We start from the raw sequence: 11961 nt of genomic DNA on the forward strand, positions 1-11961 counted from the left end.
TTGTAATATTGCAGCTATTTCACTATACAGTGGTACCTTGGGTTACATATGCTTCAGGTTACAGATGCTTCAGGTTACAGACTCCACTAACCCAGAAATATTACCTCGGGTTAAGAACTTTGCTTCAGGATGAGAACAGAAATCGTGCAGCAGCGGTGCGGCAGCAGCGGGAGGCCCCATTAGCTAAAGTAGTGCTTCAGGTTAAGAACAGTTTCAGGTTAAGAATGGACCTCCAGAACGAATTAAGTTCTTAACCCAAGGTACCACTGTATAAACAATGAAAAGAAGAGAAATATTATCTTCGTCCATTGCAATCCTCAGCTAGAAGAGGAGGTGAAAGCCCAGGCAAGATGGAAATTGGTTGGCCTCAGGAAACAGCCTGGAAACTAAGAGAAGGTCAGGATGTTGGTCAAGGATCAAGGTGTTAATGCAGAGTTTAGTAGGTTCGCAGCTGGAATAGCCATCCCACAGCTGAGACAGAAAGAGCAAGTTGCCTCAGCATAGGCCTGGAGCAACTGTTAGCATTAGGTAGTGTGGATTAGGTAGACATGATTAACCCCCTGCCTTCTGAATGCTGCAGGAGCTGGCGCCCTTTTTATGTATCTGCCAGGTATTTAGGATCAGGAAGCACACCCATCTCCTGCTCAGGGCTACTGCTGTATGAGGACTCTGCACCTGAGGATTTCTAGTGCAGGGCAATGACAATAACAAGAGGAAACCCTGGTAGCAATCCTCCACCCACCCACCGTGGAAAGAGAAACTGACACTGGGTCATTTTCTAATATATTAACCACTTATTCTCCACCTACGCTCCACAGGAAGCAATAAAATGAGTTGTATTTTCAGGCAGACAGTATCTGCAAAGGATCCTTTAAAAACCTCAATAGTGCTTTGCCAGGTCCATCCACACTGGACAGGTCAGTGCTGCAATTACCCTTTATTTCTAAAAATTGCCACAAATCAGGCCTAAAGAAAACATGGGAGGATGACACAGAAACTAGTGGGATACAGCAGGCTGACAACAGCATCAACCTGATGCTCTGTAAAATGTAGGTGTGAAAATGATGTCCATCCCAGAGAAAGGGGCTAGAAAGAAAATCTCTCTTTGCTTGGCACTGCTGGATAGCATGACCCAGAACAGAATTGCATTTGAACTGATGATAAAGGTCTGTCCCTGGGGGTTGGCTTGTAAAGGCTGTTTCACACATGCTGGTCATCACTTGCTGCTGCAGTCATCAAGATGATCATGTCTCTGTGAGTTTATTTGCACGCTGTAAGTTGTTATCTGTTCTGTGTTCATACATCTGGGGACAAATAATAGCTTCTTGGATGCTAAATCCTGGTCTGAGGAGTAAGGAAGAGGTAGGGGAGAAGAAGAGAGAGAGGTGACCATGAACAGAGGGAGAGGACTTGTTCTCCCTGTATATTTCTTGCCCAGGAGAGATGGTCTGGCTAGACAGATGAAGATTCCTTTTGACAGAATGCTGGAAGAGACGCAAAACAAGAACATGTCTTGCACTGCATCCCTCACAGGGCTGGGTATGTGGTTTATCATTTGTCCAACATCTAGCAGGGTGGACTGTCCTTAAATCCTCAGTCTGATTGCAACTGTCAAGACATGGAAAAACCCTGCGTGCTTTCAATTGCCTTGGCTTGCTTTGGGAAGATTTCCTCCCCTTGCCCTCCCTCTCTCCCTCTGTCTCTGATGTGAGTATACGTGTCATGCGACTCCTATTCCCTTTTGGCAATTCCACTTTCTCTCTCCCACCCCTCAGATTCATTACTAAATCTCCCCATTAAAAACATTATTGGAAATTCCCATTTTAGCCACAGATCTGATGATGCTAAAACTTTGTTAGTTTTGAGTGGCTGCCAGGATTCAAAATACCAATGCAAGTGTCACTGAAAAGTCAAATACTCATCCCAGTTTTTAAAGCACTGACTGGTTTACATGCCACATCCAACTGCAAGCTCAACCACTGAATGTGTGGGCTTGCCAATTCCGGAGCAAAATGTAGGTTTGCACAGCTCCCCTGCTCCCCAGAGCTACACCTCTGGGTGGAATCACCATGATATGATTCAGCACAATGACACTGCATTACACATTTTGGACTATTAGATGTCACTGCAGGAGAGAGGAGGAGGTAGTCATGTGTGTGATGGGACATGGAACTTAGAGAGAGAGAGAGAGAGAGAGAGAGAAAGAGAGAGAGAGAGGGGAAGAGACCCGGGAGTTGAATGTCTGGGGATTAGCACCCAAGCATCACTCCCTTTTCCACAATTTAGTTTCTTTACACAGCTACTGAGTTAACTGAGAGCAGGAGGCTAGTCAGAGGTCTGTGTGGGATCTTTTACCTCCAGCTGCTTATCTTGCCCCCTGCTTCCTCTAGGTTGCTTTCTGGGGCAAAGAGGTCTTTCTCAGCATATCCATCATGAGAAAACGCTCTTCTTTCATAAGAGCTTCTGGCCAAGTCTGCTCAGTTTCTCACGTCCTCTGGCAAGCAGCCTGTTTCCGGAAAAGTCAGTGTAAATAGTGAGGATGTCTGAGAGCAGACATTGGAAGAGAAGGGAAAGGAACACATGTGAACACATGATAAAAAGCTGTTTACGTTTATTATTGGGGGGGGGGCTCATTCCCAAAAGGCAAATGCTAAGAAAGCTATGGGATTGGAAAAACCAAGGCTAGTGAGTAACATAGCTCCCTAATGAAGTGAGGTTTTTGCTACTTTCCAGCTTGCCTCTGTAAACATCCAATGTGTGGGCTTTGTTTGCAGTGGATAGAGCTTGAGATAAAAAACTGAGAACTTGGATCATATGTAGGAAGAAAGCACAGGACTTAATGTTGGTTCTAAACCACAGTGTCTCAGAATATTAAAAGTGACCCATACCTATAATATCTTACAAGGAGTCACAGAATTTCAAAACAAACCAGCGATTCCAAAACACGAAAGGTTGAAAGAGAATTGTGGGGCAGATGAAGGGAGCATTCTCATGTTATCTGCTTGTCTTAATGCACAAGTGCATGCTAGCCTGCTACTGCCATTAACAAAACTCCACACTATTCAGGGCCATCAGACACACTCTGGGCTATATTGAGCTCAAGGTCACTACGTCAGGGAGTAGACAAGTGTTGGCAAATGATTCAGCCTGGACGTATTTGGCACTTCCTAAATATCCACCAAGACCTTCCTTGACCTAAGACAGTGCCTACAACAACATATGCAGATTCAGTTTTTTGGCTCTCATCCAGCCCATTGCCACTTTGAGGCACTGATACAGCACCAATCCAGCTTCACTGGGTCCAGATGGCATAGAGAGTGAGTGAGCCCAGTGTCATCCACATAACGATGACACCAAACCCCAAATCCATTGGTGACAGCACTCAACAGCTTCATATGGATGTTAAGAAGCACTGAGGACAAGATGGGGCATTTGCAGCCCTTGGTACAACTGCCATGATACTGAGCCTTAGTCACCCAATGCTATTCTCTAGAGAAAGTAGGAGCAGAACCACTGTATCACCATGGCTCCAACCACAGTCTTCTGAGCCAGGAGGATACCATGGTTAATGGTATCAAAAGCCACTGAGACATCAAGGAGAATAAACAGGGACACCATCTCCTGATACCAGTAATCAACAAGAGGAACCAAAGCCATCCTAGTGCCAAAAGCAGAGTGGAAGCTGGATTTGAAATGGGTCAAGATAACTGGTTTAATCCTTCCTCCAATACTCTTAATAGTTGCACTGGCCAGACACAGATTTACTACCTCTCTGGGAACCAGAGCTAACTTTAATTGGATCAGGGTCATCATATTTAGTGACTGCTGTAAAGAGGACAACAATTTGCATAAAATTTGAATGTGCTTATTTTATGCATAGATGCAGATTCAGACATAATTATTATAATTTAAATAGAAATACAATACATTTCCCCATAGTGACATGCATACCTGTCTACTGATGGGAAACGTCAACACTCTCCTTCTTAGGTTTCATTATCTTAATATAAGCCTCGGACCGGACAGCTCTTCAGATAAGAGGATTCTTCCAGGGGACTGTTCTCTTACAGAAGATTGTTGCCTCCAAAGTACTCTCCTACTGAGCAGCAAAAGCAAACAATAGTGTTAGCGGGCCTTCTCTCTATTTATAACATATAACCCAAGATACCCTGGCACAGTTACTAAGCACCGAAAAGATAAGGGCACTTTCACTAACTACCTAAAGCCAGCAGCAAGCGCATTGTGCTCTCCTCTGCCAATCTTTATGAAAGTGGTAATGATTAGAAAGAGGATGATCACCCTCATGAATAAATAGAGATTACAAATGTGTCCTAAATAGCTGATGGGTTGCAAATGGTATACCTGGGCATAAACTCCCATTCAACCAGAAGCTCATTCAGAGGCCTTGGAGACGTGGCTGTTTAAATACAATGAGAAATATGTCCTTTGTCATGAGCTTATTATGAGCAGGGCAGTTTAGTTCTATGGAGTACAGAGAGCTGTTTCCCCAGTCCTCTCCTATGCTGCATTTCAATTCAAACCTTGAGGGGTAGTCATGGTTGCCTGGGCCTGCACGTGCCACACAATGTGATGGGATGCTGTGGTGATTGAGTGGACTATACAGTTTCTGAATACTGATGGGGAGAAGCAGTGGCGTAGCATGGGGGGCACAGGGGTGGTTGCCCTGGGCACAAAATTGTTAGGGGGCGCAAACTTTGAGCAGCCAGTTCTGCCTCAGCATAGCCGAGTGCTTCTGTAAGCCTGGGTCCATTGAAAATGGCTTCTCCATGCAAATCAGGAAGTGACTTCTCCAGGCAATGAAACGACTCTTCTTTTCTTATCTCTGCAGCTGCTGGGTGATACGGACACTGTTAGGCAGTTGAATGTGCATGTATACTCCATCCGTTTTACCCTCTCCCACCCACCCACCCGCTCTGTGCGGCCCCAGGCACCGGCAACCCATGCTATGGCACTTAGGAGGAGATACCTTTTCTAAACACTCCCTTATTAAACTCCCCCCTACACCACAAAACCCCTCTTTAGATGCACCTGTATGAAAAGTTCTAGTCTTGATTAAATTCTAACACTTGCTGGATCCAGGGTTTAGACCAAGAATGAATGAAGCTATTTGGTTAGCCACCCTTGTTCTGTAACAACGTGGACTCAAGGCAGCTGAACAGGTTTCTTGGGAGTTCCTCGGTGAGGTAGTAAAAATGGCACACAAGTCTCCTTGAAAGAGAGCTACCCCATCATTACTGTTATTGGTGATGAGACCCAAAGCTTAGCCGGAAGCCATGGTGTGAACGGAGGGCTAAACTGGACACGACACCAATCTCACTTAAAATTGCTCTCTTTTTACAAAATACATATGCAGTAGTGAACAGGTATACTGCAAAAGGGACTTCAATCCTTTCCACCCTTGACCCAAGCGGGAGCTCTCCTTCTCTGGGCTAGTAATGGGGTCCTATCAAAACTGCAGTGGAGAATGAGAAGGTTAATCCCACCCCAACACATTACAGTCTCAGTGAGAAGACAGTGGGATGGGGGTGAGAAACACCTATTAACTGGGGGGGGGGGATAAAAGACAATTCCAGTGACGCATTTAGTTTCATGTCTGCTTTGGCCCAAGTGTGTGATTAGCAATCACAATAAAATATTTTGCAAGCTCTTCTGCAACACATATGGGAACGCCTCAGCAGACAAGTTGCCTTGATGAGTTAATTGAAGAAAGGTGAATTACAGATGTTTTAAATACATGAGTAAATAATAGAAAGGGTTCCCTGGTGGTACAAAGTTTTAAAATTACTGCACTCCCAGCATTTATTGCATTTGGTATTTGCATTGGATATGAATTGTTTATATATACAACTGTTGGAACTCTTTTTATATATGCCCTTGTTTTATATATGTTTTCACTGGACTGTGAAATTGCTTCATGATGCTTCTTAGGAACAACAGTACATAAAAAGCTGGACCTGAAGTGTAGCGCTAGCAGTAGGAGCTGAATGACACTACAATTCCCCACTCTCATACCAAATTAAGTGTGTGTGTCTCCAGAATGCTCACACACCAACTGGGCTTTCCATGATGCATTTATCTTCTTAAAAATATGCTGCACAAAATGAAATATTGAGGGGGGGGGAGCCCAAACATCATTTTGTAGATGAATTGCAAAATGTTGGTACCCTACCTATGGTTGTTAGGTGGAACCTATGGTTCCATTTCATTTGAATGGAACAACAGCAACAAACCCCTAAAAATTGAAAATGGTTCACACATTCAAGCCTTAAACAGTTTCCCCCTTTTTCAGATGGAGTGGCTGCGTTTCGTGCATTCCTAAAGACTGAGTTCAGTGAAGAGAACCTGGAATTCTGGCTGGCTTGCGAGGAGTTCAAAAAGACACGGTCCACTGCCAAGCTGGCTTCCAAGGCACACAGAATTTTTGAAGAATTTATTGATGTGCAAGCACCACGAGAGGTTAGTAGATACAAGAAACGATTATTCTGGCAGGATGAATCTTGGAAACAAGGGTGGTGGAGAGCAGCAGAGAAGCCACCACTCACCACTCTTCCTAGGATTGGGGGCCACTTGTGGAACCTCAGTCTATTAGTTTGTTTGTTTGTATCTATTTCTATACCTCCCTTCATCAGAGGATCACAGGCCAGTTTACAGAATAAAAACACAAAATACATAACATAGTGCCGCAGTTCATAACCTGGGGGGGGGGGGGAATCAGGCAATGTGTGCTCACCACTGGTATGTTTGGACATACCACTAAGCCATGGCTGGATGGATGTAGAAGCTAACAGCTATTCAGGGATCCCTCTCTGCAGAGAAGAAGGCTGCCCACAGTCTTTTCCACATGGGCGTCGTTAGAGGAAGCATTGATTTGAGCTCTGCGTCAGTCGTGTGGTTTTTATTAGTTTTATCAGCTTTTTATTAGCTTTTATCAGTTCTAGTATTTTATCGCTTGGTATTTTTTTCTTAATTACTATAATCACAAAGTTTAGGCTAAAAGTTTTAGAGAAAGCCCTGGAAAGTCTCAGAGAAAGCCTTAATTAGCTCCAGCTCGACTCAATCTACCAACTACTTATCAGCAGGAGAGGAGATCAAATGCCCTAATCTTGGAAGGACTCCGAGTTTCCTGATTTACAGCAGAAAATAGTAGCGGCTGAATCTCCGTGAAAATGCCTAAGAAAAAGAAGCGATCAGCTTCATCTCCACAAGCGAGCCCACAGCAGAAGTGCAATGTCTTTCCCACATCACTGTATAGTTGCAAGAACATTTGACTTCCCATCTTCTGGTGCAGCATAATACAGTGTGCATGAGCTACAGCCAGAATGGAATAACATGGATACAGCAGGACTTGCTTCCCAGCAAATATGCACCAACATGCACAGAAATATGCTTGATATTTCAAATATGCACAGAAATATGGTTCATGACATTACAATAAAGGTTAGGCAATTCAGAAATTACTGTAATTTGCTGATCCAGAGAAGGATCCTAAAACTTGGGTTACCAGATGTCCAATATTTTAATGATCCTACTGCCCGTTTGTCAGGTGATCAGTATTAAAATATGAGAAGCCAATGCACCTCACATGTGGTCCAGCCTTGGTTCTTTCATTGCCTACCTACTCATCCAGCTTGCTGCATCTTTCACCTGGCAAGTTCCATCATTGCACTTGGCCCAATATGTTTCACCCTGATTTTGCCCCCAAATCTACCTCACCCCTTGGCCAGTTTGGTTAAAATTAAAAGTTGACAATGCTAGCTGAAATTCTACATAGCTGTGCATGTGTCATTGAGCCAAATGTACTCCAGGTTTGCTTTTCAGCTCAAAAGTGATGAATTAAATTTGACAGTGTGACAAAAATGCTGTATTTGATTGTGGATGGAGGGCGGGGAAAGTTAAGAATTGCCCCTGCTGCCTCACACAAATTACATTTGTGTTCTTTCTCAGGTGAACATAGACTTCCAGACCCGAGAGGTGACAAGACGGAACATACAGGAGCCCTCACCAACGTGCTTTGACCAGGCCCAGGGCAAAATTCACAGCCTTATGGAAAAAGACTGTTACCCCAGGTTCCTAAAGTCAAAAATGTATACAGACCTGCTATCTCAAACCCAGAGGAGGCTCAGCTAGAGCAGAGATGGAGACTCCCCTCCGTAGATACCATGAGCTTCCTGCACCAGCCAAATCCATTTCCGTATGTGAAATTAAGTTCATTGGTGTTACAACAGCAGTAGAATGAGAGGGGGAGTGGAAGAAGTATGAAGAGTTGGGCTGTATGTGTGTGTGTAAAACATTTCTCAGCATGAGTCCAGTGCTCTCTTTGGATCCTTGTGTGTGTGCGTGTGTGAGCAGACACATATATTTTTAACTTTAGCAAATGCACACACACAACACTGAAACACTTCATAGGTGGTGCTGTTTTCAGGAACATAACATCTGAACTACATTTTATGCTGAATTCACTGGTCATGAAGCCAGGCTTCCTGATTCCTTTACTACACTAGGCTAGTCGGTAAATGGTCATCTGTGCTGGAGCACAAAGCAGATCCAGAAAGAGCATCTGCAGGGTCAGAGGCTGGCCTTGTCAAGAAGTGCCAGAAGCAAGCGGCCAGAGGTGCAAGGCACCATGCAGAAAGGACAGTCAAATTGCAGTAACTGGTCAGCCAGAAGGACATAGACCAGCAGGTAGCAGATGTATGCCTCAGCAGATGTTTAAAAAAGGGAGAGGCAAGACAGACAAGGCTCTAGACTTGGCCTGGAGTGATTTACAGCCTGGCCAAATAAAACCAAATCTGTTTTAGGGTGGGGCAAAGTGGAGGCTTGAGATGGATGGTACAACCGGTTTCCCCTTCGCTTTACCGCCCAGAATAGCTTATCACAAGGCGCAACCAGCCTGTTGATAAGAAAGTTTTGAATTCAAATCCAGGCAAACCCTGACAAGAAGGTTCTACATCTCTTTTCCCCTGTATGTTCAGGCAGTTGATTTATTTTCCTTACCTTATTCAATAGGTTTTCAGACCGCTTTTAAGGCAAAACTGTATCCCAAAGAGGTTCGCAATACATAGCCATAATAAAATCCAACAATAAAACCCATTCAAACATAATATCCAGTACCACCAAAAGTTATATAGGCCAACCTACCACAGAAAAAAGAAAAATAACTCAACCCTAAAAAGCAGTGTCCTAGATTAGCCTCCAATGTCCATGATAAAAAGATGACCCAAGGTCTATTTAAAATTAAGGAGAGATGGGCTTGCCTGATTTCACTTGGAATCAAGTTCTATGACTGGGAAGCCACCACTGAAAAGACCTTCTTTGACAACACTCTGATAGGCTGTTGGAGCTGGGGCATACGAGAGAGTTAAAGCTGTGCTTTAATGCACAGGACTCAGGCTAGCTCCTATGTGAAAAGAGAACAACACAGCTCCTTTTTACTTGGATTTGTATTGATGTGATCTTGAAACAGTCTCTGCCCCTTTAGTGTTCTCCCTTGCCCCTCTATATACAGCCATCTAAATTATACTGTCATTGTAAGTCTCAGATATTTTGCATTTTAAGCTCCTGCTCCCACTTTGTTCTGAAGACTGGTGGGTGGGTTTGGGGTTTTTTGAACAGCATGCAGAGATGGGAAATAGAAGCAGGGAGTGGGCAGTGTACTCCTTCTGAAATCTACTTCTTCTTGCTTCTTTATTGCCTGGATGGCCCTTTCAAAGAACTGTGAATACACCTGTCATATTGCCAGTATAAAGAGGCAAAGGTCATTCTCCAAGAAGCCAAAAACATGAAACCTCCTTCATATATGGGTTGGGGTCCTCCTGCCCTTGAGTAATACAACTAGCTCTACAACTAGATCTGTTAGGATGCTAAAACTTATTGGCACCCTCACATATTAGTTCTTAGGTTCCCTCTGGGAAAGTCATAATGGTTCAAGTGTTGTAGATACAATTATCAATTTGTGCTGTAGGAGTACCCCTGTGATACTGGTGGTAAGAGAAAGAAATAAAAGGATGGCCAATCTCCTGGTAAGGTTGCCATCTCAGTATGCAGAATGGATTTATATTTTGTGAAAAGCTCCAGCTTTAAGCAGACCCAAGACGAGCTCAGATGACCTGGTGCATCTCCTCACTCCATTCATAATCCCTTCCTCCCCAGTAACTGCACTATGCAATATGATGTCTCTCACACCAAAGTGGGCAAGAGAAGGAGGGTAAATAAAGTGGTGCAGGAATGAGTGTGAGAAACTGAACCTGCAAAGCTTCTCCTAAAGAAACCGGAAGCCCATCTAAGTTCCAAAGTGGCAGCTGTACAAAACATGCCAGAGAATTATCATTTTCCTGCTTCCATGCGCCAATGGATAAAAGTGGCACTGAACTCCACCATAATGCTATTTATCATCCTTACCACTGACTGTTATTTATTATTCACTGATTGATGTTGGTGCTGTGTGAACAATAAGAGGACATATGGACCCTCTTTGAAGGGGACCTGTTTAGAGGAGAAAATCTATCCCAGATGAAAATCCTAGTCTTGGAGAGCTGTTTATGTATGTGAGTATATAGATATTAGACATTATGCAGCATATATTTTTCTTCTTCCAATACAGCAGCATGCTCAGTTTTATGTGTATATGCAGATGTTGTATTCTATTACCTAAGAAACACAGCTTAAAATAGACTATGTAGACACCCGCTGTGTCATGATATTGGGCTCTGCAGTGAGCAAATATTTCAGGTCAAACTTTGTACTGGGGGCTGGGTGGGCATGTAAGGAAGAATAAGGAAACAAGGTACTAATGATAAAAAGGAGCAAGGCTGAAAATGCATTTGAATCCGTGGTATCATGGGGTGCTGTGTCCTTCAAACACTGTGCACAGCACACAGCCGATTGCAAGCTCTGATGTGATGCTGTGGTGGTAGAGGGCGGGGGGTGGCTTCCTGCAGTAGCGTTTTTTGGATTAAAAAATCTGTACTCTCCTTGCGTTTCAAGGTTTGCACAGACTCACCTGGCAATGTCTCTGTAAAGCATACACTGCATTAAAATGGCATTGAGCATCTAGCATTGACCATGACAACAAGTGAATCATAAAGTAGAATGGATTTTGTCGCATTTGCTTTTCCAGCTTAGTGACAAAGGGTGAGTACATATTGGTTCCTGAAGCTTTAACTTCAGCAGAGGCACACAGTAAACCAGATGTTTGATAGCACAAGACATTTGAGGCCAGTCAGAGGCAAAAATAAAAAATAAAAACCCAAACAGCATTCCATACGGTGGCATAGCACCAAACTAAATATATGACAATTTGCTGCCCTTTAATGGTACTCCAAAATCTGCTGCCTGACTCCCTTCACTAATGGTAAACAGGCTGTGTGTGGAATGACAGGCAAAACTGGAGGCAGTCGATCAAGATGAAGCACTAAGCAAATATGAACTCCAGGGACTGGAATGGAAATGCACTGGGTGCCTGTCTGGTCTCCTCAGAAACCGCTGTGCAGATGTGCTCCAACATGATTTAGTCGATTTGCCAACTCCTAAGCAATTTCATTTAATGGCAGAGGCAGCTTCAGACAACTGCTAAGGTGGCTGGCGTGCCTCCACAGCTTAACCACACATGCAGCAGAATATTTATTTAACAACCCATGAAGCAGTTTACAAAGGAAAATGGGCAACTATATTTAATAATATAAAACACTGTAACTGATAAAATAATAATTCTACTCTCTCATTACATTTCTGCTCCCTCAGCACTGTGATCTAAACGACTGAGCCTCTTGGGCCGATTGGAAGGTCAGCAGTTCGAATCCCTGTGACTGGGTCAGCTCCCATTGCTCTGTCCCAGCTCCTGCAGCCTAGCAGTTCAAAAGCATACCAGCGCGAGTAGATAAATAGGTACCGCTGGGGCAGGAAGGTAAATGGCATTTCTGTGCGCTCTGGCTTCCGTCACAG

General features: G+C 43.8%; 1 protein-coding gene and 1 long non-coding RNA gene across 8 annotated transcripts in view; one reads left to right on the forward strand and one right to left on the reverse strand.

Annotated features, from left to right (window-relative positions):
• RGS8 (regulator of G protein signaling 8) overlaps positions 1 to 11073 on the forward strand; it is a 42108-nt gene extending 31035 nt beyond the window's left edge. For all 7 annotated transcript variants that reach the window (XM_053391123.1, XM_053391121.1, XM_053391126.1 and 4 more), the window contains 2 exons: positions 6311 to 6477; positions 7966 to 11073. In XM_053391123.1, coding sequence (XP_053247098.1) covers positions 6311 to 6477; positions 7966 to 8148 — 350 coding nt within the window. In that variant the 3' untranslated portion in view covers positions 8149 to 11073. The remainder of the gene's footprint in view (positions 1 to 6310; positions 6478 to 7965) is intronic.
• LOC128415202 (uncharacterized) lies at positions 46 to 4228 on the reverse strand. Its single transcript, XR_008330889.1, has 3 exons — positions 3952 to 4228; positions 2356 to 2506; positions 46 to 386 (listed from the first exon to the last, which is right to left on the reverse strand). It is a non-coding gene; the product is annotated as an uncharacterized LOC128415202 (long non-coding RNA).
• Positions 11074 to 11961: the final 888 nt, after the last annotated feature.

Source organism: Podarcis raffonei, chromosome 6 (genome assembly GCF_027172205.1).
Source record: "Podarcis raffonei isolate rPodRaf1 chromosome 6, rPodRaf1.pri, whole genome shotgun sequence".
In the NCBI taxonomy this organism is placed as follows: domain Eukaryota; kingdom Metazoa; phylum Chordata; class Lepidosauria; order Squamata; family Lacertidae; genus Podarcis; species Podarcis raffonei.